The 25,289-nt window shown below is 45.2% G+C and overlaps 3 protein-coding genes across 3 annotated transcripts; 1 reads left to right on the top strand and 2 right to left on the bottom strand.

Moving 5' to 3' along the window:
• Positions 1-5,546: 5,546 nt before the first annotated feature.
• Positions 5,547-9,640, bottom strand: LOC124662665 (protein FAR1-RELATED SEQUENCE 11-like). Its single transcript, XM_047200470.1, has 7 exons — positions 9,615-9,640; positions 9,270-9,521; positions 8,328-8,592; positions 7,556-8,246; positions 6,999-7,456; positions 6,636-6,923; positions 5,547-6,538 (listed from the first exon to the last, which is right to left on the bottom strand). The coding sequence occupies exons 1-7, from the start codon at positions 9,638-9,640 to the stop codon at positions 5,876-5,878; spliced, it is 2,643 nt and encodes an 880-aa protein (XP_047056426.1). The 3' UTR covers positions 5,547-5,875.
• Positions 9,641-10,981: 1,341 nt separating this feature from the next.
• LOC124660821 (SUN domain-containing protein 4) lies at positions 10,982-13,732 on the bottom strand. Its single transcript, XM_047198661.1, has 5 exons — positions 13,540-13,732; positions 12,898-13,162; positions 11,727-12,798; positions 11,555-11,640; positions 10,982-11,452 (listed from the first exon to the last, which is right to left on the bottom strand). Exons 1-5 carry the CDS (start codon positions 13,730-13,732, stop codon positions 11,218-11,220), a joined length of 1,851 nt encoding a protein of 616 aa, XP_047054617.1. The 3' UTR covers positions 10,982-11,217.
• A 1,036-nt stretch (positions 13,733-14,768) lies between these two features.
• LOC124662097 (splicing regulator RBM11-like) lies at positions 14,769-16,972 on the top strand. The gene is made up of 4 exons (XM_047199987.1): positions 14,769-14,841; positions 15,776-15,987; positions 16,170-16,374; positions 16,464-16,972. The coding sequence occupies exons 1-4, from the start codon at positions 14,808-14,810 to the stop codon at positions 16,628-16,630; spliced, it is 618 nt and encodes a 205-aa protein (XP_047055943.1). The 5' UTR covers positions 14,769-14,807; the 3' UTR covers positions 16,631-16,972.
• Positions 16,973-25,289: the final 8,317 nt, after the last annotated feature.

Consider the following 25,289-nt stretch of genomic DNA (forward strand, 5'->3'; position numbering starts at 1 on the left):
ATTGTTGTGATTCCAAGTTAAATCACCAATTCACCATTCATTTCAACATCATTTTCAAGAATTTGACATTGGAAATTGTATGGCCTTTCCAACCGTCACGTAACCGTGGACACGGCTATTCGAATAGGTTTACACTCTGCGAGAGGTTGCACACTTGTGCCACAACATTTGATTTCATCCGTCGGGATAACCCCGAATCATCGTAACACGGTACGCGGTTCATCAACCATAACCTTTCATTTACAAACCCTAGTATGAGCACCTCTCCCCATGAGCTTGGCCTCCCAGTGAAGACCAACTGTCAACCTGAGAACTGCATAGGGCTTGGCCGTACAATTCACCTCAATTCACATCATTTCTCAACAACGGAGGCAGCCTCGGCATAACCCCTATGATGTGTGTTCAGAGGGAACCCATACTAAGATACATAAATTTCTAGTTAAGCCCTTATCCATAATCAGGTATTGTGGGGGTACTCAAGAATTGGAAAGGTATCGCATCCAAACCAATATCAGTTTTTAATCAAAAATCACTATCTTCTCTTGGTCATGTTCACCTTCAAAATTCATTCAATGGAATGAATCATCATTTCAAAGTTTCAGTTTTATTTCAAGTCACATGTTCCCATCTAGAGTAGTCAAGTTTTAGTATTAGCACTAGCAACTAGTCATGAGGGGTGCTAACTAGCTTTCCTTGCTCTAGGCTAACTTTGATGCTCTTGTTTTACTCTAAACCAAGTGAATCATGAATCAAAAAGGTAAACCTTGATAAACTAGAAGCAATAAAATTTGTAAGCAAAAGCTTGTAAGTAAAGACTTGGAGGGGCTCATGAAGCATAAGAAAAGATGAGTGTGCCTTGCTCTTGATTAGAGCTTTGCACTTTGCAAGAATATTAGCTTGCCTTGGTATTGGTCAAAGTTCTCCTCTTCCTCCTCTTGGTAGCAACCTTCCTCTTCCTGGTATTCTCTGGTACTAGCGTCTAAATTTGAATACGAGGTATAATCACTCCACAGATCAAGAGCTATACTAAGCACACACATAAATCACACAAGCCATTCTAGTATTATCACATTGCTATCATGTTGGGTGATAGGGTTTTATTCTTAAGAAAAATAATTTCCTCTCATTACATATATTGATTAATGTTTCTATTTAATTCATGGAAAAATAATTTCCTCTCATTATATATGTAAATGATAGTTTCCTTTGAGTTCTTGAGGAATAATTTCCTCTCCTTGAATCTTCTTAATATTTAATTTATCAAACAATCCTACATGAAATCATGTTGACCTAAGTCAACCATTCATCATCATTTGAGAAAATGATTTAAATGAGGTAGAATACCTCATACTATTTAACAATGCCTATTATGATTTAAAATCTCCAAGTATTTCATGTGAGGGTATTTGACCAGGGGTTCAAACTTCATATGAAAGTACTTGGGACAAGATTTAAATGAAGTGAAACACTTCATATGATTTGCATAATAGTTTGGACAATATCACTAAATTAAAATAGCCATATAGTCATTTATTCAAACTAAGCCATGATCATTCAAAGTGACCACCCTATATTGTTGCAGAAACAATTAGTGTAAGTGAAATGTGAGCTATTAGAGTTGGAATCAACTAAATATCATTTTTGGTTGATTTTTAATATTTATTTGAATCTGCAAAAGTCCCTGACTTGTTCTTTTTGTCACATTGTTTATACAAAGAATCTCACAATGAGTCCAGTGGCCTTGTTTAGAACTTTTCAATAGCTATCTAACAATATAAAGTTTGTTAAATTTGGCCAAGCCAAACAGATTCTATTGAATTTCAAAGTCAGGACCAGTATTTGAATTCTCTGAAACAATTTAATTTGAAATTTGCTAAATGGGCTAGGCGGGAAATAGATGGGCCGAAAGATTTAAAAAGCAAGGGGGCCAGCCCAACTAGCGCTGCGGGCCAGCTGACAGAGGGGCCCACGCGTCAGCGACTCAATCTTACCGAAACGGTATGGGTGAATGTGGGACATCAGATCAGAACGAGATCGTGCGGCCGTCGTCGTCGTTGTCGGGGAGAAGGGGTTGCTGCCGCGGTGGAGGTAGGGGTCGGCGGTGAGCTGGAGCTCCGGCGAGGGTCGGCGACGATGCAGGGCGAGGTTGTCATCGATGGTGAGTGCACTGGTACCGACGGCGTCTCCGATGGTGGCCGAAATCGACGGCTGCGATCTCAGCACCTCTGCGGGCTCCGGCGTCGAAATTGCACAACTCCGGTGGCTAATCGAGGGAGAGGAGTGGACGAGGAGCTTGAGAAGAGAGAGGGGAGCAAGGTTGGTGTGAAGAGTTGGGCGCGGGGAAGGTTGTATTTATAGGAAGCGAGGTGGCCGTGGGGTGTGCAGCGAGGTCGACAGCAGCACGGCGTCTCCGGCGAGGGAAGGGGGTCGGTGAGGTGGGCGCTAGGTAGGCGGCGTCCAGGCGGTGCTAGGGAGCTAGATGGCGAGGTGGGGGACGGTCCTGGCAAGCGAGGGCGATGGCGAACTCTGGCAGCACGGGCGCGGTAATTCGGCGATGATGTCGACGGCGGCAGCTCGCGCGAGGGCACGGGCGCGTGTCACACGGGTTGGCGCTGCGACGGCGAAGCGAACAGCGAAGGAAGGGGGTCCGGGGGAGGCGCGGATCGTCGGAGCGGCGCGTGGCCGGTGACGTCCACGGCGTGCGCATGCGCGACGCGAGCGGCATACTGAAGAGTTTTGGGCGCGCGTTCTCCGGCGGTTGTCGACGGTGTCCATGGCCGTGGCGGTGCTAGGTGTGGCTAGGGTGGTGAGGTGGTGCTCTTGGACACCAGGGCCAGTGCTGGGGAGGCGGGGGAGAGAGGTGGTGCGGCATGGCCGGCATGGGCCGGCATGGCCATGCCATGCAAGCTAGGGCTTTCCCTCCTAGGGTTTCTGTGTTGGTGTGAGAGAGGGAGGGGACCAGGGGACATGCTGGAGTGAGATGGGGGTGTAGGGTTGGGTAGAGCAGTATTTGGAATAGTGTTGCATTTAGTCCATATTTGAAATTTGCAAATTTGCCCAAATTTGGTTGCTCAATGGGATTCAAAAATTGAAAGTGGTGAGTTTGGTTAAGTTATAAATGACCAGAGACAACCATGTGTGTCGGTGGAATTTTAAAAATCAAAGAATTGCAAAATTTGACAAAGTGAGATTGTTCCCCATAATAAAAACTCTCAACTTTGCATGAGCGTAGTTTTTGATCCAAAGTGAATTTGGCATGGTGGTCTTTTCCAAAGTTGTTCACATTGATGTACTCTTGGATGACATGCAAAGAATTGAGAAAGTTTAGTTTGAAAAACTTGAGATACAAGGGCTCAAAGTAGTGACCAGAATATAAATGGCAGATTTGACCATCATCATATGTGATCACCATTTTGAGTTTGAATTTGATTTGAATTGTGTTTCTTTGATTCCAATAATTGTAATAAGTGTTTAATAATTTAATACAACTAATGGTGAAGACCAAATTGGTCTAGGTCAAAGATTTGGAAAAATGGCATAAACCATATGTGAGGGTTTTGTGATTTTCTACTTTTTATTCTTTTCTTTTTCTTGGCTTCCCTTTGACAAGGTTGAGGTTTATTTGGTGTTAGATGGAGTTGGGTAAAAGGTTCAAACCATTTTGGAGCAACGGGGGTGCCTAGGTCAAGATTTGATATTTTGGCTGAGTGCCACATATGCCTCTATGCATATGCTTTATTTCATTTTTGTTTTCTTTTTGGTTTCACCAAGATTTGAGTGGTAAGCTTTAACTTATGTTTGTTGAGGTATTTCCAAATCATCTACCAAGGTAGACAAAGCAAGGTTTAGTATTTGCAAAAAGTAGCCATAGGCTTGCATATGCCTTTTTCTTAATTAAGATCATTTCTTTTTATTTTGTTTTTCAAAGGTTGGTGATAAGAGGGATGAGGTTTAAGGTTTAGTGGGGTTCACCATGGTTCACCACCATTTAGCCAAATAAGAAAAGTAGGGTTCAAGATTTACATATTAGGGCTATATGCCCACATATGTCCTTTTCTTTTATTTTGGTTTCTCAAAATAGATCCACTTGGATTTGAGAAGGTTAGGGTTTAGGTTTTTGGAAATGTGTTCAAAGTAATAAACAAACAATCATGGCCAAAAACACAAGTATTAGGTATGAGCACTATGCATAGCACTCTATGTAAGAAAAGTTTTTGTTGGTTCTCATTTTTGGAAAAAGAAAATTCATTTTCTCTTTGTTTTAAAATTTGGGATGTTACAGAGGAGGAGGCATGGAGGAGGATGAAGATGAGGAGGAGGAGGAGGAGGATGAGGAGGAGCCATGGTGGAAGAGAAAAAGAAGGCAAGTAGGTAGTGAGGAAGAGAAAGGAGGAGGCATGGGGCGATAATAGATGTGTGGAAGGGGATATAATGGAGCTAGCGAGGTAAGTGGATGGTCCCAAAAATTCGAAAAGTTAGCAGTGGCGCACCACAACGCCTAGTGCGCCGCTGATATAGAAGTTTTTGATTTTTTTGTCGAAATCTAAAAGCTTCGAAAACTCTATTTTTCTTTTTTGATTTTGAGGAATATAAAAAATCGGTAAACGGCCGTAGATTTTCCCGTACATACATTTTCATGTAAAAAAACATTTTTTATCGGAGGTCGTATGCAACATCTTGAGCCAATTTACCGAAAGATGGTGTCATTTTGCAAAAATAAAAAATCAAATTCATGTTTGTTCATTTTTCTAACAACTATAAAATATAACACATGGATATCTTCAAGGATTTTTTTATTTTCTACAATTTTTAATTTATTTTTTTCAAAACTGAAAATACGACCCATGGGGGTGCGAATTTTAGGGACCACTGCATAAAATTTTCACTTCCTCCAGACATAATAGTGGCACATCTCTAACCTAGTGTGGCGTAATGGGTGAGCAGTGGCACACGTTAGCAGTGGCGTACCACACTCGACGTAGTGAACTCGAGCGGAAATGAAGAAGGGGGAGTACTTGATGTTGCAAAATGGACCTTACCTCCATTATAGTTCAAAAAATTCACTGTGAAACTGCAGTTTAAAAAATTCAGGTAAACTTAATACGCTCGGAAGAAAGGCCTTGCAACGCACTGTCAGTCTGTGGAAATGCATGCAGAGTGATACGATTTTCTCAAAAAGCAAAAAAAATGTAGCGATATACTACTATGTTGACAATTGGACCTGATCGGAAGATGGGTTGTCTCTGGGATATTGCTAACGGGCCACGAAAACCGGCTTACTCCTTGGAAGAATTTTCACAAGTTCCATAGCTGGCGCTTAAGTGAGTGAAGCCTGGAAAAAGATTCAGAGACCAAGAGATGTGCAGCTGCTTTATGGATAATACAAGTAAATGCTTCTGATTCTTTTCTGTAAAACAAGCTACCGCATCACGTTAGAAATGGTCAAAGCCGTGCCAAACGTGGCATACCATAACGTCGTGTGCAAATGTGGATATCTATCAGACGAGAAAACCCGAATTTTGCTCATTATGGAACATGGTCAAACAGTTGAGTTTCAAGAAACAAGTTGTCACGAAAGTATTACTCAGTCCTTCATTTAACAGCCGAAATAAAATGTCAACTATCATGGATAGCGTGATCCATAGAAATACGGGAATGCCGAAGTCTCCACTGACAAGCTGGGCCTGGAAGCACTGGACAAATTTGAAACAAAATATTATCTCAACAGAAAACAGCTAACCAAAACTCCTGTGCCACGATACGGACCCAGCTGTGCCAGCGCAGCAAATGAGAAGTGTACACGCGGCCCTGCTAACATGGAAAATAAGTCAAAACACTACATATGTAGATATAAGTGCAACAACAGCAGTGCAATTCAGCTAAGATTGTTGTATGAATGAAAATCTGAAATTGCCGTGAACTCTCGGTACATGGGAATCCCACAAGTGTTCTTCCGATGTCCAGTAATTCCACAGTTAGAGCAGCGTGATGACCTTCGTTCTCTCTTAGGAGCATCTCCTCTTTCAGGGCATGTATTGATGTTGTGTCCACGCTCATGGCAAATAGAACATGACCTTGATCTCTTCAGTGACTGCTCACATGGCGCCTTCTCACGGCTTGCATCTGGTCTTCCCGCAACACGCGGACGGTTTTCTGCTGACAATCCTCCCATGCTGAAATCGCCATCTACCGAATTACCTGATTCAGTAACTGTCTCAATACAAGCTGCTGTCGATTTGGTAGCAAGTTCGTTCTCAGCGAGCCCATCTTTCACCAAACTCAGTGGTGCCACCCTCAGCAATCCTTCGACTAGCACATCCATAGCAGCAGCATATGACGCAATGTTTGATTCTCCCATCTTTACCAGTTCTAGTGCTTTCAAGTATAGACGGGAATGCCTTGTTGACACCAACTTTGTACGCCCTCTATCTTGTTGATAGTGAACCAAATTGCTTGGCAGTACATCTTGAGCATCAACTGTCCACCTTTTCAGAATATGTTTGGTCGGTATCTTCTCAACACCCAGATGTACCATGACCTGACGCAAATCAAAGTTAGTCACAACAGAAGAAAAAATACAACAACAGCAGGTGTGCTAAATTGACATATCAATGTATACATGGGCTAATCACTACCTTCAAGCAGTGGCAGCAAAGCATTCCGGTATGTTCGAAGCTACCACAAATGCATGTAAAAAGTTCGCCATGTTCATCAACTCTCACTTCATACACAATTTTGCACCATTTTTCTCTTGTTCCATTATTAACGTGCCTTGCCAGGTATCTTCTTCCAATCTCAACTTCTTCCACATCATAGTAACCGGACTCAAGCAGATTGTGTCCAAATTGTTCGAACATAGCATTCGTGTAAACTTTGCTAGCGTGCCTCTCGATAGGTAGGTTTACCTTCAGAACAACGCCACCCTGCACGAGCACAATGATTTTAGCTCATATACCAAACATACCAGATATCACAATTAAGTATTCACAGGTATTTACCAGAAACGTTCTTCTCTCTTGGTAGCTTTCTTCCGACTCGCTGTCAAACTGAAGTTTTTCATACTGCCTTGCAAACAAATGCATTGTGCATGCAGGTGGCACATAAACCTTCAACATGTTGTTTGCGCTTTCACTCCTCCGTGTGCTAGTCATCTTTGCGCAAAATTTAGTGCGGAAGTAGGGCTTTGCCCACTTATGCCTTACCTCATATATCTGTGTAAGATAAGGATGCTTATGCAGTCCGTACTTGCTTAGCAGCATTGCCCAACCATCCTCAAACTCTTCTTCGGTCAGCATGCGGTGCACTATGTTGTGGAATTCTGCCCTAAAATCGTTATTTTTTCGGTACAAAGGTCCCAGACATTCCTTTGCTTTCTTCAAGACATGCCACTTACACCATCGATGTGTTGTATTTGGCAATACAGAGGCTAATGCGACCTCCATTGCATGAGCTTGGTCTGCACAACAAAAGAAGCGACATTATTGGTCAATCGTAATTTTCTGTGCAAACGAATGAACTTATATTTTCGTTAGGCAAAACCATTTCATATGCTTACCGGTAAGAATTGTCTGTGGTGGTTTGCCACCCATCATCCTCATAAATTCTGAAAAAACCCATTTGAAACTCTCTGTGGATTCCTCTCTCAAAAGTACCCCACCAAGGATTATCCTCTGGAAATGGTTGTTCACTCCCATAAAAATGCCAAACGGCAAGTCGTAAAGATTTGTTCGGTACGTTGTGTCAAATGTTAGCACATCTCCAAAATACTGGTACTTCTCTATACTACGCCCATTAGTCCACATCAAAGATTTTACCCTACTCTCTTTGTCCACCTCAAAAGTGTACATCAAACTGGGATCTGCAACTTGAATTTGTTTTAACACATCAATTGTCTTCTTAATGTCATCATCTGATTGCTCCCGACTGAGATTACCACACAATGTTTTCAAAGATCTCTTTGTTAAGGGCACGCTCTCAACCTCCCTAAAGAAACTACCTATAATACTGTGGACCTTACTTGTGTTCACATTATTTTCACGGAGTTGTTTAACTAGCTCTTTTGTGTACCTGTCAATATACCGGTGTGACTTCCAGCGCAAATTCTCCTCACACGTCTTCGATAATGCATGGTTATGATCTACTCGATGCTCAGTGACGTACCACCCATTGTCTTCGGTGCGCTGAAGCCTTATCATGGCAGGACATTCACATCTGAATGAACGACTGTTTAACCTAATTGGTTTCCCCTGGAATAGTTTCAACAACATAGTTACCGCTGCATACTAAAATTCAAGTCTTAAGTATTTGTAGTACTGAATTGTACATACCGCACAACCACACAGTAATTCCTGCATGCACTTGACCCTCTCAACATTTAATCTGCTTTTGCCGTAGCGAATGCCAAATCCTATCTCCCAAGAATACAAGTTGTAGAAGTCATAAGCATCTTGCAATGAATCAAATGATGTTGCAATTTTTGGGTTGATCACTGATTCACTCTCCTTGTTTGCAAACCCTCTTATTGACTTCTCCAGTGCACTAGTACGTCCTGGAGCGCTAGGCCTAGGAGGAGGCTCTTTTGCAATACGGACCCTGCATAAATAAAAAATAAACATAGCCATTTAAAATGAGATGCATAATAACCAACAATATGTCAATGGTCATTGTATATTTGTATGATTGACTGGATTTTTTTACAATCAATTTAACTGAACTAGGAGATTATTTTGTTATTGCGACAAGAGATGAACAAATTAATAGACTACCCGTGAAATGAATGGTACATCGCACAGTTTTTAATGAATCATTAACAATTTGTATATTCTACATGATCCAATCAAGTTAACAGGCATTGTTAACTTTCACATCAGTGCATTGTAATACAGAGTCCTGGATAATTAAGAACTCATGGATCAATATTAACACCAGAATATCAAAATTAACCTTATGCCCATTTCATGTTTTGTAATATGCATCTACTTACAGTCACCATTACTCTAAAATCGCCGATCTCCAATGCTGTGATTATGAGAGCATTGGTCTATTAAAATGCAACCATCTTTACTTCCCTTGAAGCACATATTGCAAACTCTTTATTTTGTTGTCCTCCAAGCCTGAGGGCTCACAGGTGCCCATAATTACCAAAATCACATTATATTTCTAAATTAACCAAGGAACAGAAAACTATTTAGATTGTCAATTGTGTGCCTTTACCGATACCATGATCTTAAATTTGCAGCAGTTTCCTAGACACGCATGGATTAGTGTACCTCTTTGGCCAAGATGACGAGTATGGTGTATCTTTCCGACGAACTGTCTCCGTGTCCGAACCTGCATCACCGTCATTGAACTTATCTGCCTCCCATCGCTCTAGAGCTTCTCCCTGTTCCACATCAAGGTTCACTACTTCTTCTGTTCCCACTGGTGTTATCATATCCGCCCACAGTGCTGGGATTTCGTTGGGTACCAACGAATCTCCTCCATATGTTTCACTCAAATCAAGAATCTCATACTCAATCGCGCTGTCGCAGATGAGAAACGATAACTTTTTAGCGCATAGCAAGCCAGCACAAAACATAGTGCGATGAGAAATGCGAACATCCAGAGAAACTAACCTTGGATTGCGCTCGGGGGCCGCCATGGAGAGAGCTCCCACTGATGAAGATTTCTGCTTCACTGGATCCGCGCTACTACCATGTGTGCTCATGAACTAGAGGTTACAGGCTTACAGCGGCAGCGACCAGCCACTCCATATAGTACTCGTCTGGTCAAAGGAACACACGTCTGGTCAAGCCAGAGTCAGACCAAGCGTGCAGCACAAAAGGTAACCCCACACGTTTTGACGTGTCACGTCTGGCACATCACCTCCAGACCCACCTGTACACAGCCTGTGGCCGTGCAGGGAGTAAGCTTCACTTGATAGTTGACATGGAAACAAACAGACCACTGCCTTCTGAACCAAGGCAACGTTGAGGCCATGTGCACCTGGTAGACAGGGAGCCCACCCAAAAATGAACAGAACTGCTACTCCATCATCAAGTTAGGAAAGTCAAAGCAGAGCTGACACAACAGAATGTCGTGTGCAACTATGGATACCCATCACCATCAGACAAGAAAACAGCAATTTGCACAATGTTAAAGATTGTCAACCAAGCGAGGAGTTTCAAGAAACAAGCTGCCATCAGCTGCCTATAAACAGATGTCACAGATAAATAGTACTACGTACTCCTGAATTAAAATGTCAACTATTCCATATTACGAATAGCGTGTTCCAAAGAAATATGCAGAAGTCTCCAGCGAAAAGCTGGACCAGGAAGCAATGAACAGATTTGCAACAAAACATTACCAATGTCATAGATATCATTAGCTAACTAACCAGATGCAACCAAGCAGCTGAATTTCCAGAAACAAGTTGTCATTAGCAAACTAACCAGATGTCAATGTCATACTAGATAAAAGTATTTTTCAAAATTATCCTTCTATTCCCTGAACTAGAATGTCAACTATTCCATGGAAAGATGCCGAAGTCCAAGCCGGGCCGGAAGCAATGAACAAGCTTGCAACAAAATACTATCTCAACAACTAGAACAGCTGTACACGTCTGTGGCTGTGCAGGGAGTAAGATTCACTTCATATAGGACTAGCATTTGATGAGTCATTGACTTCAGTATTGAACTACTGATGAAGGGGTGCTTTTGATTGTGGAAACAAACGAAACACTGCCTTGTAAGCAAAGAGGCCATGTGCACAGGTGGACAGGGCACCCACCCAGGAATAAAGAACATCTACTGCGCACAGGATTCAGGGCAAGATTTAGGGAAATGCTATATTTAGTTCATTTCTTCCTGGCAATCATACAAGGAAGCACATGGGACCATGCCATCTTTCCTTCTATAAAAATTTGCCGGCTCCAGCTGTATGCACATGGGTTCCAGGTAGTCTTCCTTCTACATTCCTCTGGATTGGACCATGGAGGCATGGAAGTTTTAGACTTGTTCTAGTACTCTGCTGCAACCTTTAAGAAATGACTTCCTTTCCTTCCCTCCAAAACTGAGATAACTGGTGAATTTGAATATTTATTACTGAGATCACTGGTGAAGTTGAATATTTATTACTGAGATTTTTTCTAAGATCTCGGAGATGTGATCCGATTTGAATTAGATACCTCATGGAATTACACTATGCAGCCGCCATTACATATGGAGTTGATTACATACATCACTGTATTACCAAAATGGAGGCTATAATGAAACTGCTCAGCAGCAACACAAGCCATCCGGATTTTACCCTACTATGGAACTTTTCAAAATCATATAATCTACAGATATCGAATATCTTACCTATGGACAATTTAGCTATGGCTAGGCAACCAAAAACAAAACTAAGAAATATGACAGCAAGACTCCTATTCTCCATGTCAACCTGCTTATCCCTAAATCGCTCAAACTCTGACCTGCAGACAGAATGATTCACATAGTTAAAATCTTAGAAAAGAAAATATCATGCTTAATTGATGCAAATGCAAATTCATGAAATTGAAGGCAATAATACAAACCTGAGTATGGCATTGTCCAGGACAAGCTGGTCTAACTGTGAGGAAGCAACTAACTTCCAGGAGAGGACGCCATCAATTTCTTTGGCCTGAAAAACACATGAATGCATGATAAGGTACAGAAATAAGAGCCAGCAATAGCTGAAATAAAATATAAGTGCAGAAAATTGCATACCAAGTGATTTTTACTGTTCTGAAGCTCCTTCAACTCCAATTTAATTTTCTGCAATAGTGCATCTTTGCTATCAATATCAGCGTCAAAATCCTTAAAAATTTGCCCATATCTGCCGTTGACTTCCTCTAGGTACCGTTCCAGGACAGAAAAGCTCACATCAAGGGATTGAACTTTCTGCATGAGCACCTTGAGAACTGTATCTCCAGGAATCCTGCCAGCCTGAAGGGTCCTTGTCTCTATAATCTGATCATGAGCACCATTCTTCGAAGAATCACCATTTGCTCTATCATCTTCTAGTTCAAATTCATCTTCATCAAGGGGTTCCTGTGAGGAGTCTTTCCCACCATTAGGCTCCTTCACAGGTGTTTGCTCAACAGGATCCTTCGACTTCTCATCAGATTCAACATTCCTGTTCTCAACAGGGATCAAATTCTCGAGCATCTTTTCCACAGCATCCATCCCATACACTTCAAGCATGCTCAGCGTACAGTAGCTTGCAGAACCATAATGGTTCAGCAAATTCAGCTTCAGATACCTAGCCCACTTCGGCTCTGAAAAAGTGAAACTCTGAGCCTGCTTCGCATTTGCGACAGTGAATCTCCCAAGTGTCTCCCAGTTCTCCGTGGGATAAACAAGACTGCTCAGCATCTCAAACTCTTTCAAATTAGACGAGTAGTGCTCAAAATTCGCAAGCGCAACGGTATCTACCAAGGTTTCCTCAGAAAGCTCTAGGACGACAAATTTCCCCTCCGCGGAGCAAGGGTTGCGGAGATACTTGTCCTTGTCTTTGTCCAGGATGTTGGAAGCGCCCTTGGCCTCCTTGTTGAAATCCAGAACCTTGGCCCCTTTAGCGGCCGAAGCGTAATTGTACAGCTGCCCGCTAGGTTCCCTGCGGTGGATCACGTGGCCAGTCTGGCTAGAGGCGTCCTGCCCCCTTTCGGCGATCGCTCTCGTCTTGAACTCGTCAAGACCAGGAGGAACAACACGTGCCAGTCTTGCTGGCTTTGGGACGTCTTCAGCATCCACCTTCTCCGCTGGATGAGCGCCAGAATCGGTGATTTTCGGAAGAGGACTTTGCTGCTGAACTTCTGACTGCTCAATTTCATCATCCTTGGTTAGAGCCTCTTCCTCACCCTGACCTGACAGATTATCCTTGGTTAGAGCTTCTTGCTCACCTTGATCTTCTGACAGCTCAAGCTGATTATCATTGGCCAGAGCTTCCATGTCATCACTTGGAGTATCATCACTGGAACACAGCTCATCTTTCTGCGGCAGCGTCTCTTCTGAAAGCGGGGCACTTTCATCAAGCTTCACACATGTATCGTCAGACACTGTCAAACTCTCCTCACGGTTCTGGTGTACAGCACCAGAACTAACATAGCCTTCATTGATGGAAGGCTCAGCGACAGGACGGGCAGCAACGGGGTCTCCTCCATCTGCAGAAATCAGACGACGATAATGTTAATCCAACCAACAGTCAGGGAACTCAATCACGCAAATTCAAAAAATTGTTAGGGAAGTTCGGTAAGTCGAGGACAGTACGATGTGGAAATTTCAGCACACGCATCTAACAACCAGCAACCTGTAATCAGAAAGACCCGTAAGAACCGCATACGGCATACGGATCTAGTCTAAGCCTAACAACTGGGTTTGATCAGGCAGCGCGGTTCCATGGAGTCCACGAACAACCACGGCCAAACCACCAATCACCTACCCGATCACCGCACCACGCAACCACCACCGCGCAGGCGCAGGATTCATCAAGGCAAAACTTGAAAAACTAAGGAGGCGGTGGCCCGAACCACACACATACCTCGTTGACCGTCGCCGTGGCCGACGAAGGAGTTGAGGAGGAGGAGCGCGACCCATGACGCGACGACGAGGGACGCGGAGAAGCCGTAGAGGCGCCTCTTCCTCCCGGCGGCCTTGGCGGCGCCGGCGCTCTGCTCGTGCTCCTGCGCCGCCGCCGCCTTCCTCTTCACGAGCGCTCTCCGCGACTTCTGCATTTCACCACGCGGCGCCTCACATACAGTACCACCACCAACAGTACCCGCGCGGGGGGCGGCGCGGCGAGGCCCCGGACGAATCCGATTCCGTGGGCGGGGCGGCGGGCAAGCGGTCAGCACCGGGGGCGCGGGCCGGCGGCGCGGATCGGGGACGGGGCGCGGCGGTGGGGGCGGGGGCGGGGGCGGGGGCGGGGACGGGCTGGGGCTTTTTGTAACGGCCGGAGCTCCATCGGTGGAGGTGGAATTTGAGGTGGAAGGCGTCTAGTCCGGTTTTGTATCGCCAGATCTCTCTTCTCCCTGTCGGCTTCCACCGCTGGCATCGCCTGTCCAGCCTGTGCCGCGGCTTGTGGTGACGTGGCGATTTTGGTCTCTTGCGTCGTCGACTGCGCCTGCCGTTGTCAATGCAGAAATTCGAAACCAGGGAGTAGAGGCCACAGATCTCAATGCAGGAATCTCAATCGGAAAAAGGGAAAAATCAGTGCAGGATATATTGGGGATATTATGGTGGAAAGATACTAATATGGCGAGTGGTTTTTTTTTTTTGGGGGTTGAAAAGAAAAAAGATATGGTGAATGATATCGATATTTATTGTTGTCCATTACTACTAATTATTATCAGTTCGTATAGTATCTTTGGAGTATTGATTGATGAATCGCCGTGTCGACAGGCAGCTGGACGGTACGACGTCAACCGACCGACACGTGATGCTGTGGTCGACCGTCGAGTGTCGACATGCGCTTCTTGTTCGTTCGGCCGGTACACGTACACTGGAGTGCACGCCACCCAATCAAAGGCCTCCACGTACCCATCATTGGGTTGCTAGCGTGTACGGCCCGGTCCCCTGCCCACTCGCTGACAGGTAGGCCCTAGACGGAGTCGGAAACCGTTCCGTTTTCCGAATCTTGAGGCAGCGCAACACAAATAGCCGCCGCCCGACGGCCCAAAGCCCAAACTACCGCTGCTGTGACTTCGCGCGACCCCTGTGGTGCTGTCCTCGTCCTCCCGATTGCGGCGCGACTGCTAGCGCGCGGAGCTCGTCGACGTCGACCGCCCTCACACCAGATCCGGCTCCTCCATGGCGAGGGACCCGTCCTGCTCCGTCTACGTAGGTGAGCCCGCCTTCGCTTCGAGCTCCCACCCTGCTCGCGGAAGCACCGCGTGTACCCTAAATTTTGGAACTATCTAAGTAGTCGGATTGAATTAGATGCGCAGCTTAATTGAGGTGTTTGAGTGGTATGCGGCTGAGTACGAGTGCGATTGGGTTCTTCATCCCCTTTTGTTGCCTTGAATCAGGATAATGTTTCGAGCTTGTTTAGTACCTCTTTTGTAGTACTATGCTATTATTGTGGTGCCGCCTCTTAGTGTTAGTACTACTTCTTTTTGCGAGGGGATTGGTTTTAGTATACTTTCATTGTCGCTTTGCCTCGCGTCAGCATGGATACTTCTAATTTGCCGGCCAAACGATTCCTGATGTTTCAGTTTTGTAACTCGATATAGACTACAGTATAGTTCTTTACAATAGGACTGCTGAGGCTGTCAGCCTGGCATATGCTCATTGTGTTGATTGACAAGTTCTTCTATGATTGGACTGTAAACAACCTCAGAGGTTTTGTATGATGCCGATGCAACGCCTCTCAGCTTTGCTCGGTAACTGCAAGCAGTAGTGCGTAACTGTAGTACATAACTGTAATTTCAAACCTTACATGTAGATTGAGAACTACTGCACTCTTTCATTACTTGGTAAAATCGCACTCGTAAACTTGTACTAGCTGGGTCATCATAGCCTTGTTCTCATGTTTTGTTCACCTTTTTTAGCAAACAAACTGCTGCTTTTTTGCATTATGCTGCCGTTCTGAGACATCGAACTTATGCATATTATGTTTTTCTCTCGATAATGTTTAGTGTTCAGTAGCTCAACTATTTTCTAGGAATTTCTGTAACATTTCGGTGTAGCATCAGCCTTCAGGCTGCTGCATTGTGTTGTATTACTGCAGTAAAGCTTTGTGTTGTACTAATTTTACTTATCTATACTATTCTCAACAGGCAACTTGGATGAGAAGGTACCTGAAAAGGTCTTGTATGAGATTCTTATCCAGGCAGGTCATGTAGTAGACCTATACATACCCTGTGATTTCGAAACTGGCCGTCCCAAAGGTTTTGCTTTTGCCCAGTATGAGACTGAGGAAATCGCTCAGTACGCTGTTGGGCTTTTTTCAGGACTTGTTCGTCTTAATGGTAGAACACTCAAATTTGGGGTATGTTTCTTCTTTTGTAATCTTCAGTATATGTTGCGTGTGTCCAATCATTGGCCTGCAAATTAACACTGGCTATATAATCGCAACTTACCTAGTTAGAGCGCACTAATTGTTTTTATTTCTTGTTGTTATGGGCTAACATAAGCAATATCAAGTGCCTAAATTCATATCAATTTTGACAGCTTTCTGGACAAGACAAACCCTCGTCAAATGGCAATAATCCAGTAATGCCTAAACTCAACCCTATACCATTACCAAAGCAGCCTGAGTTTGTGCATCCTAGTGATATGCTTGTGTCCCATAAACCAGCATATCCGGTGGTGAATGGCGCGATTCCACATAACGGCTTTTCACACACTTATTACCCTTACAACGTTAACCCTCAAGGTGAGGCTATTTCCTAGGTTTGTTTATACAAGCGTTACAAGATATGTGTTTTAACCCCATCTTGTTCTGTTGTTTTCTCTTTGGACCAGCATTGCCAACTGAACCTGTGCATGAGAACAGACCGTTTGTCCACGGTACGTATGACTACAGCAGTCGTGCATATAGTTCTGCTCTGATTGCTAGCTATGGAGGTTATGCTGTTAATGCCGTTGGTCATGGAGCTCCGAGGCAGCCAATCATGTACCCATCCTACTAGGCAGTAGGCACCAAAGAGTCGAATCTGGTATGCAAAGTAGGCAGGTTGAACGTAGCATGTTAGCTTCCTAAATTCTCAGTAGCATCTTGGTTGTACTTTGTATTCATGCATGTAAATATAGCCTACTAAATCCATGTTGTTAATGGTAAGTTCGTAACAGAAGGCTCTCACCTGAAGATAGCCATGTACGTTGTACTCTATCCGTGTCTCAAAGATAGCCTAGTACTGTAGTACATCTTCCTCGTCCCGGGAAAATAAAGAAATCCAACGTTGTGGTCCTTTGTGCACCCTTTTTAAATTAACTCACGAATCAATGATCATATCCATTGATGATTTGACTTATTCTTGAAGTTCATTTCATGTACTCGAATGACCATTACTCTTACTTACCCAGAAGATGTTGATGTCTCAACTGGGGGAGCCATATATATTTTAAAATAAAACTCAGTCAAGTGAATGTACTGTGAGTATGTCCCTGCCTATCACAGGAATGAACCTCCCATCAGAGGCAACCAAGTTTCTGAAATGCAGCCCCACAAACCCTATTTGTGATGGTCAAGTGATGCATTCGGTTGTACTCCGTAGAATGCAGTTCTCTATTTTTGTGCTCAGATGCCATTGCTAGCTCGTTTTTTAGTCTTTCCGAGTAAAAACTTTGGTGTTAGGTGAAGGTGCAAAAAAGATGATATTGCTTGGTGTCTTGACAAGTCTGGCCTATTCTGTACTAGTCCACCTATCCTATTATGTGTTATATTACTTGTAGGTGGCTAATTCAGACAGTCGCTATCTGAACCACCTCGAAACAAGCCTCTACCAAGTGATGAAATATTTGTACCACTACGCATCATCCACTTGTTTCACTTGTAAAATGCCATTACATTATTCTTGTGAAAGTACTAGTATTTGACTTGCTCGCTAAAACTCTCCCCTTTTGACTCACCTAACCTGAAAGTACCTTATCCCCAAACCAAAATTCTACAGCAAGAATACTTTGCTCTGATGTTCTTCTTATCGCGACATTGGACCTCTTAAAGCCTTCTTCAAGGTCGAAACCCACATTTGAAGCCTTGCATCGTCGCATCAAGATGGTCCTTCTTGTTGCTTCTCTCCTCAAGTAAGTTAACTCTGATGTTGCACTGACCTAGCCTTTAGGGCTTCTTTCCTTGTCAGCTTGTTTATTCTTTAGCCACAGACCGCCGTACAAGGCACATATCATCTCTGCTTTTTTTCTGGTGCAACTGCAACAGATATGAAAACCGAAATTATTTGTGCATAAAGGCTGCTACTGCAGCAGCTTTTCTCTGCAACGGTTGTCTCCAAAACTTCTGCATATAGCACATGTTGGTTTCAAGCTATCCCTTTGCACCGCAAGATCACAACCTCAACAGCCAGCCATACACCGACACATGTACGTACATGTAGTCTTCTACTCTTCTTCCCTTAGAAAATCTTCTATGCCCCTTGAGATTTTGCATGATCTCTCGCCGATCAAAGCCAAGAAGTCTAGACTCTGGCCTGGAGGTGGCGAGTCCGGGGATGCTGGATGCTGCCGGCGTCAGAGAAGGCGAAGGCATGGGGTCAAGCGTCTTCTGCTGTGTGGCTGTGACGTCCAGGAGCAAGAAGGGCAAGCAGCTGTCCTACTTCCGCTCCACCGCTGTGGGTGAGGAGGAAGCAGAGGCGGCACGCGCGCTGGCCACTCTCTGCCTCGACCACGCGCCGGAGCACCACAGGTGGCACCACCACACGGTTGACCGAAGGCGCACCTTCGTGTTCCTGGCGGGCGAAGATGGGCGCACGTACCTCGCCATCGCAGAGCCCACGCCAGGCAGCGCCGAGGTCGTCCAGTTCCTGGAGCGCATCCGCGACACTTGCAGTGCCAAGCCCAGGAGGCGACGGAACGAGGCGGTGTCCCGCGTGGTGCAGCAGTTTGTGCAGATGCTGCAAGCCGGACCGAGCTCCTCCACCACCACACACCATATGCTCCCAGGCACTGGCAGTTCGTTTAGCGAGCCTTCGTCTGCGGACGAGGAGGCGCAGCCGGAGGAAGGCGCGACACAGCGGCGGTCAAGCCGGCCCTCCTGGAGGCACACGTGGTGGCGGCGCCACGCCATGGCCGTGATCGGCGTGGACGTGGTGCTGTGCCTGGTCCTGTTCGGCGTTTGGATGGCGGTGTGCGATGGGTTCAGCTGCGTACAGCGATGAACAGCATCACCTGTGATCGCAATGTAATTATTATCAGTATTACGTGCATAGTTTGCTCCCCAGCTTACTGTCCACGAAGGCCGTCTCCCTCGGCTCTGTTAATGTGTACAACATTGTTGGCACGTTGGTATTTTAGATACAATCGGTTGATATAGATAGAATTGAGGTTGTTGTAACCATCGACTGATCTATGATAAAGATCAGATCGATCTCCCCTTTTCTCTCTACCGTTTGTAACCTCTGATGTATATCTCTATGCCCCTATATATTAACACGGAACCGTCCCTGCCAGAGGCATACGTTAAACCAAAACAATCACATGGTATCAGAGCCACTTCTTCCTAAACACATCTAAAACCCTAGCTATGAGCTCTTCGTCCTCCGTCGGCATGGTCAGCCCGCTCCCAACGCAGGGCACCGCCGAGAAGCTCACGCGGGAGAACTTCCTGCTATGGGAGACACAAGTCCTCCCGCCAGCACGCGGCGCTCGCTCGATGGGATTCCTCGACGGAACCAACAAGGCGCCATCGGAGAAAATCACCGTCGACAACAGCGACGGCAAAGGCCAAATTGAGGTGAGCAATCCCGATTATGAAAATTGGGTTCAGACTGACCAACAGGTCCTCCACTATTTGTTGGCATCATTGTCCAAGGAGATCCTTGTCTCGTGCATCGGGATGAGGACGGCGTCAACGGTTTGGCTCGCCATCAAATCCATGTTCGCCGCCAAGTCTCGCACCCGCATCGCCAACCTGCGTGTGCGGCTCGCCAACACCAAAAGGAGGGGAAGACCACGGCGCGATGACTTTGCTGCCGTGAAGGCGATCACCGACGAACTCGCCGCCGCGGGTCGTCCCATGGAGGAAGACGAGGTGGTGGAGTACCTCCTCGCCGGGCTAGACGACCCCTACAACCCCTCTTCGCCGCCATCGGGGCCAACCCCGATCACAAGGTCACCGTGGCTGATCTCTATGCTCGCGCTCGACTCCTACGACAACCACATGCGCCTCCTCATCGGAACCGACGCGGCGACGTCGGCAAATCCTCTGCCAACGCCGCATCTCGTGGACGTGGTGGTGGTGGCCGCCGTGGTGGCCGTGGTGCAAACCGTGGCCGAGGAGGTGGCCGTGGCTATGGCCGAGGACAAGGACGTCACCAAGATCAAGGAGGCCGTGGCCGCGGTCGCCATGGTGGCGGCAACAAGGGCGGCAAAGACCGCGACCTCATCTGCCAGATCTGCGACAAGCCGGGACACCCGGCATGGAGGTGCTGGCATCGCTACTCCGACGATGAAGAAGAAGAGGAGGAGAAGGGAGCAAATGCTGCCTCCTACGGGGTGGACACCAACTGGTATGGCGACTGCTGGTGCTACCGACCACATCACTCGGTGAGCTTGACAAGCTCACCATGAAGGAGAAATACAAGGGCCGTGATCAAATCCATGCGGCCAATGGACAAGGTATGAGCATTAGTCATGTTGGTCATGCAATTGTTAAAACCCCATCTAAAAATTTACATCTCAACAAAGTTCTTCATGTTCCTAATGCCACAAAGAATCTTGCCTCTATTCATCGTCTCACTTTAGACAATCATGTATTCATTGAATTTCACCCTTGGTATTTTTATGTCAAGGATCGGTGTAACGAAGAAGGTTCTTCTTAGAGGTAGATGCACAAGAGGTCTCTACCCGTTGGTTTCTTCATCATCATTCAGGAATAATCAAGTGCTTAGTGCCGTCAAGCTTCCGACATCTAGATGGCATGATCGATTAGGGCACCCTTCTTTTCGAGTTGTTCAACAAATTCTTAGTCATTATGGTATTCCTAGCCTAAATAAATCGACATCGAATCTGTTTGTGATTCTTGTCAAAGAGCAAAAAGTCATCAATTACCTTATACAAGATCCACTAGTGTTTCCATCAAACCCTTGCAACTTGTGTTCTCCGATGTATGGGGTCCCGCCCCTAGTTCGATAGGAAAATACACCTACTATGTAAGTTTCATTGATGACTTTAGCAAGTATGTGTGGATTTATTTGCTTAAAAAGAAATCGAAGTTTTTGAAGTCTTTCATCGATTTCAAAGCCTTGTTGAACGACAATTTGACACAAAAATCCTTGCCATGCAATCAGATTGGGGTGGTGAATATGAGAAACTAAACTCCTTCTTCCAAAACATTGGCATTGAACATCATGTGTCTTGCCCTCACACCCATCAACAAAATGGGTCAGCCGAACGCAAGCACCGCCACATTGTGGAAGTAGGGCTTGCTCTTTTAGCTCATGCATCTATGCCTCTAAAATTTTGGGATGAGGCATTCTTGACCGCCACATATCTTATCAACATGTTACCATCCAAAGTAATTGATGATGACACACCATTAGAGCGTCTTCTCCACAAATCCCCTGATTATGCCTCCCTTCGCATCTTTGGTTGTGCCTGCTGGCCAAACCTCAGACCATACAACACACGCAAATTGGCCTTTCGATCCAAACAATGTGTGTTCATCGGCTATAGTAACATGCACAAGGGGGTCAAGTGTCTAGATGTCACTTCTGGTCGAGTCTATATCTCAAGGGATGTTGTCTTTGATGAAACGGTTTTCCCTTTCTCCAAACTTCATTCCAATGCTGGTTCCCTTCTACGCCGAGAAATTCTTCTTCTACCGGAGCATCTCCAACTTCCATCGGTGTTACATCAAAAGGGGGAAAAACAATGCATTGATCTAACACCTAATGACTCTATTGTCCCTGGTGATCTAAGTCCCTTGCAGGCACAGCGAGGTGCAGGAGAAAATTCGGTGCAAAACGGTGAAGAAATCAGCTTGTCATCGCATGGTGGCGCTGGACACGAGGAAGATTCGCCTCGGCCCACGGAAACCTCGTACAGCAGCGAATCCTCCTTGGGATCGGCAGCGCATCCATCCCGTGCCGCGCGCTCCCAACCAGACGGTGCCACGTCTCGTCGCGGGCCCTCTCCTGGTCTGCCGTCCCCGCCAACATCGCACCAGCCGACAGCAGCAGGGCGTGTGTCGCCCACGAGCGCCACCTCGAGCGGCCGACGCCGACGAACCACGCGGCGCCACGTCGCCAGCGCGGGAAAGCGCGTCGCCAGCCCCGACAGGATCCTCGTCGGGATCCGAGCAGGCGTCAGGAGCAGGCAGATCAGGTGCGGATGGTGCACCTGCAGCTCCTGGTGTGCCATCGGAACCTGTTCACCGAACAAGATCAAAGACCGGTAATTCAAAACCGAAAAAGTATTCAGATGGAACAATTCGGTATGGTCTTTCCTGCTCAATTAGTGAAGAACCTGAAAGCTTACAAGTAGCTCTTAACAACAAGGATTGGAAAAATGCAATGGATGAAGAATATAAGGCACTAATAGATAATAAAACATGGCATCTAGTTCCCAAACAACAAGGTAGTAACCTTATAGATTGTAAGTGGGTATATAGAATAAAAAGAAAAGCTGATGGAACTATAGATAGATACAAGGCTAGGTTAGTAGCAAAGGGCTTCAAACAAAGATATGGTATAGATTATGAGGATACATTTAGTCCTGTTGTTAAAGCTGCTACTATTAGACTTGTTTTAGCTATTTCAGTTTCACAAGGATGGAGTCTAAGACAGCTTAGATGTGAAGAATGCGTTCCTTCACGGCGTTACGGAAGAAGATGTCTATATGAAGCAGCCGCTCTGGCTATGAGAATCCAAAGGCACCATTTCATGTGTGCAAACTTGACAAGTCACTATATGGGCTCAAACAAGCTCCGAGAGCGTGGTTCTTCAAGCTGAGTACAAAGTTGCAAGAACTTGGTTTCCTGGCATCAAAGGCAGATACCTCATTGTTTATTTACAACAAGTCAGGTATTACAATTTATGTGTTGGTATATGTTGATGATATTATTGTCACTAGTTCTTCCAACAAAGCAATAACAGCTCTCCTTCAAGACCTTGGTTCGGCATTTGCATTGAAGGACCTTGGTGATCTTCATTATTTCTTGGGAATAGAGGTCAAGCGCATGAGTCATGGCATCGTGCTAACACAAGAAAAATATGCTTTGGAATTGCTTAATAGAGTAGGGTTAAAGGGATGCAAGACATTGCCCACACCACTCTCAGCATCAGAAAAGCTCTCAATATCTGAAGGAGATCCTCTTGGGCCAGATGATGGTACAAGGTATAGAAGCATTGTTGGAGCTTTACAATACTTAACTCTCACAAGACCAGATATTGCTTTTTCAGTTAATAAAGTATGTCAGTTCTTGCATGCTCCCACAACTGTACACTGGTCAGCTGTCAAAAGAATTTTGAGATACATTAGTGGAACAGTAAGTCTTGGACTAACCTTCAGGCGATCATCTTCTACCTTGGTGAGTGCTTTTTCAGATGCAGATTGGGCAGGGTGTGTGGATGACAGAAAATCTACTGGAGGTTTTGCAGTATATTTTGGACCTAACTTGATCTCTTGGAGTGCCAGAAAACAGGCTACAGTGTCCAGGTCAAGCACTGAAGCTGAATACAAATCTCTAGCAAATGCCACTGCTGAAGTTATTTGGGTTGAATCTCTCTTGAAGGAACTTGGTGTAAAAAAGAGACATGTGTCTTGTTTATGGTGTGATAATATGGGAGCTACTTATCTATCAGCTAATCCCATTTTTCATGCTAGAACTAAGCACATAGAAATTGATTTCCATTTTGTAAGAGAAAGAGTAGCAAGCAAACAGCTGGAGATTAGATTCATTTCATCCAAGGATCAAGTGGCAGATGGCTTTACTAAAGCCTTACCAGTTCGACAGCTTGAAGAATTCAAACACAATCTCAACCTAGGAAAGGGTTGTGATTGAGGAGGGGTGTTAATGTGTACAACATTGTTGGCACGTTGGTATTTTAGATACAATCGGTTGATATAGATAGAATTGAGGTTGTTGTAACCATCGACTGATCTATGATAAAGATCAGATCGATCTCCCCTTTTCTCTCTACCGTTTGTAACCTCTGATGTATATCTCTATGCCCCTATATATTAACACGGAACCGTCCCTGCCAGAGGCATACGTTAAACCAAAACAATCACAGGCTCATCGTAGTATCGTACTGTACCGACATATAAGTAGACCGATCTAGGGAGCTAAGCACTGAGATTAGCTTGTGGTAGCTGTGGTGGTTAATTTAAAATGGTAATCTCATGCCGAAGAATCACTCTGAAATTTCTCGTGTTTCTGTGGTCGATGACTGTAATCCAGATTTATCATGTGGCATGGCAGTGGTGGAACGACTGTTCATGGTCGGCTTTGTTGGTTTCTCTTGTTCCAAATAACAACTTGCAGAAGATTGCTGTGAATTGTCAGTTCGTCCTTGGGCAACGCAGTCTCTTTCAGCGGGTCGCAGCATCTGCCGGTCTGCCACAACCTTGGGCTATGTTCTACCAAAATTTATTCAGGTGCAGTGGTGCGCCAGAAACAGCGCTCAATAGCGTACTGCAGTAGCAGCTTCAAATATCTGGCTCAATCATGCACGTATATAGAGTACAGAGAGCAACTCTATGAAATCTCTCTTGTCACAGCAATGAGTACGTTCCTAGTGATAACGCAGTTTTTGGCTTCCAGATATTAGCTACTGTGAAGTTTATGTTTTTCTTGAGATGTTTTGTAGGAGTGGATACGCTGTGTTTTGGGCCACTGCTAAGTAAGACAAGGTAAATTTGGGCCATTTGGCAGACCCATTGGGCCCAAGCATCATCCGTAATAATCCCTAGAAAAGCAAGTAGTTGGGCAAGGGTTGTTGATGAATGGCAATCAATCGAGCTAGCCGACGATATGCAGATAGAAAGGGTAGGAAAATAACTTCACTTTACATAAACAAACCAAAAGAAACAATAACCCTACGGACCTATGACTTTGACAGAAGATCTGTGTCAACTTTGTTGCAGCAGCAGCACCATCACTCTTTTCCTTCAAAAACAAACAAGAAGGAAAGAGTAGAAAAAGCACGCAACTTTTGCAGTTTGTTGCTGTCAAAGTCGAACCAAAAACAAAAATGTGCACACATGGTCGAAATCTTAACCCTGGCAGAATTTGGAGGATACTGCCAGTTGTTTTCAAAATGGGCCAGCATCCTGGATTCTCTTCAGCATACTTACTAGTTACTAGTTGCATTGCTAATGCAGCATTAGGGTCCACTGCATACATGGCGATCATACAAGGTCAAGCAACAACTACAGCAAGGAGCCCTTCAATCGTCCTGATAGACCTGTTTACCACACTCCCGGTATTGGATCGGCTGGGCCTCCTGTTCCATGAAACCAAACCACTGACGAACACGATGGTATGCTGTGCTCTGTGTGTGTTCATAAGGGACGCTGCCTTTGCCCGACCATCACATGCACTCATCATGATCATCGCCCTCAGAACGATCAGCTGTGCTTTAGTTAATCCGCCGCAGACTGCAGCAGCGAGCG

The sequence above is a fragment of the Lolium rigidum genome, chromosome 6, assembly GCF_022539505.1.
Source record: "Lolium rigidum isolate FL_2022 chromosome 6, APGP_CSIRO_Lrig_0.1, whole genome shotgun sequence".
Classification (NCBI taxonomy): Eukaryota; Viridiplantae; Streptophyta; class Magnoliopsida; order Poales; family Poaceae; genus Lolium; species Lolium rigidum.

What these genes read in the sequence shown, in the direction of transcription:
- LOC124662097 (XM_047199987.1), top strand. Translation starts at nt 14,808, where the DNA reads ATGGCGAGGGACCCGTCCTGCTCCGTCTACGTAG. An exon ending in GTAGAACACTCAAATTTGGG is followed by an intron (nt 15,988 to 16,169) that starts GTATGTTTCTTC and finishes CAATTTTGACAG; the next exon opens with CTTTCTGGACAAGACAAACC. An exon ending in TTACAACGTTAACCCTCAAG is followed by an intron (nt 16,375 to 16,463) that starts GTGAGGCTATTT and finishes TCTTTGGACCAG; the next exon opens with CATTGCCAACTGAACCTGTG.
- LOC124662665 (XM_047200470.1), bottom strand. Translation starts at nt 9,640, where the DNA reads ATGGCGGCCCCCGAGCGCAATCCAAG. An exon ending in AATTACTGTGTGGTTGTGCG is followed by an intron (nt 8,247 to 8,327) that starts GTATGTACAATT and finishes AAACTATTCCAG; the next exon opens with GGGAAACCAATTAGGTTAAA. An exon ending in AAGAGAGAAGAACGTTTCTG is followed by an intron (nt 6,924 to 6,998) that starts GTAAATACCTGT and finishes GTGCTCGTGCAG; the next exon opens with GGTGGCGTTGTTCTGAAGGT.
- LOC124660821 (XM_047198661.1), bottom strand. Translation starts at nt 13,732, where the DNA reads ATGCAGAAGTCGCGGAGAGCGCTCGTGAAGAGGAAGGCGGCGGCGGCG. An exon ending in CCACGGCGACGGTCAACGAG is followed by an intron (nt 13,163 to 13,539) that starts GTATGTGTGTGG and finishes TGATTTCTGCAG; the next exon opens with ATGGAGGAGACCCCGTTGCT. An exon ending in AGAACAGTAAAAATCACTTG is followed by an intron (nt 11,641 to 11,726) that starts GTATGCAATTTT and finishes TGTGTTTTTCAG; the next exon opens with GCCAAAGAAATTGATGGCGT.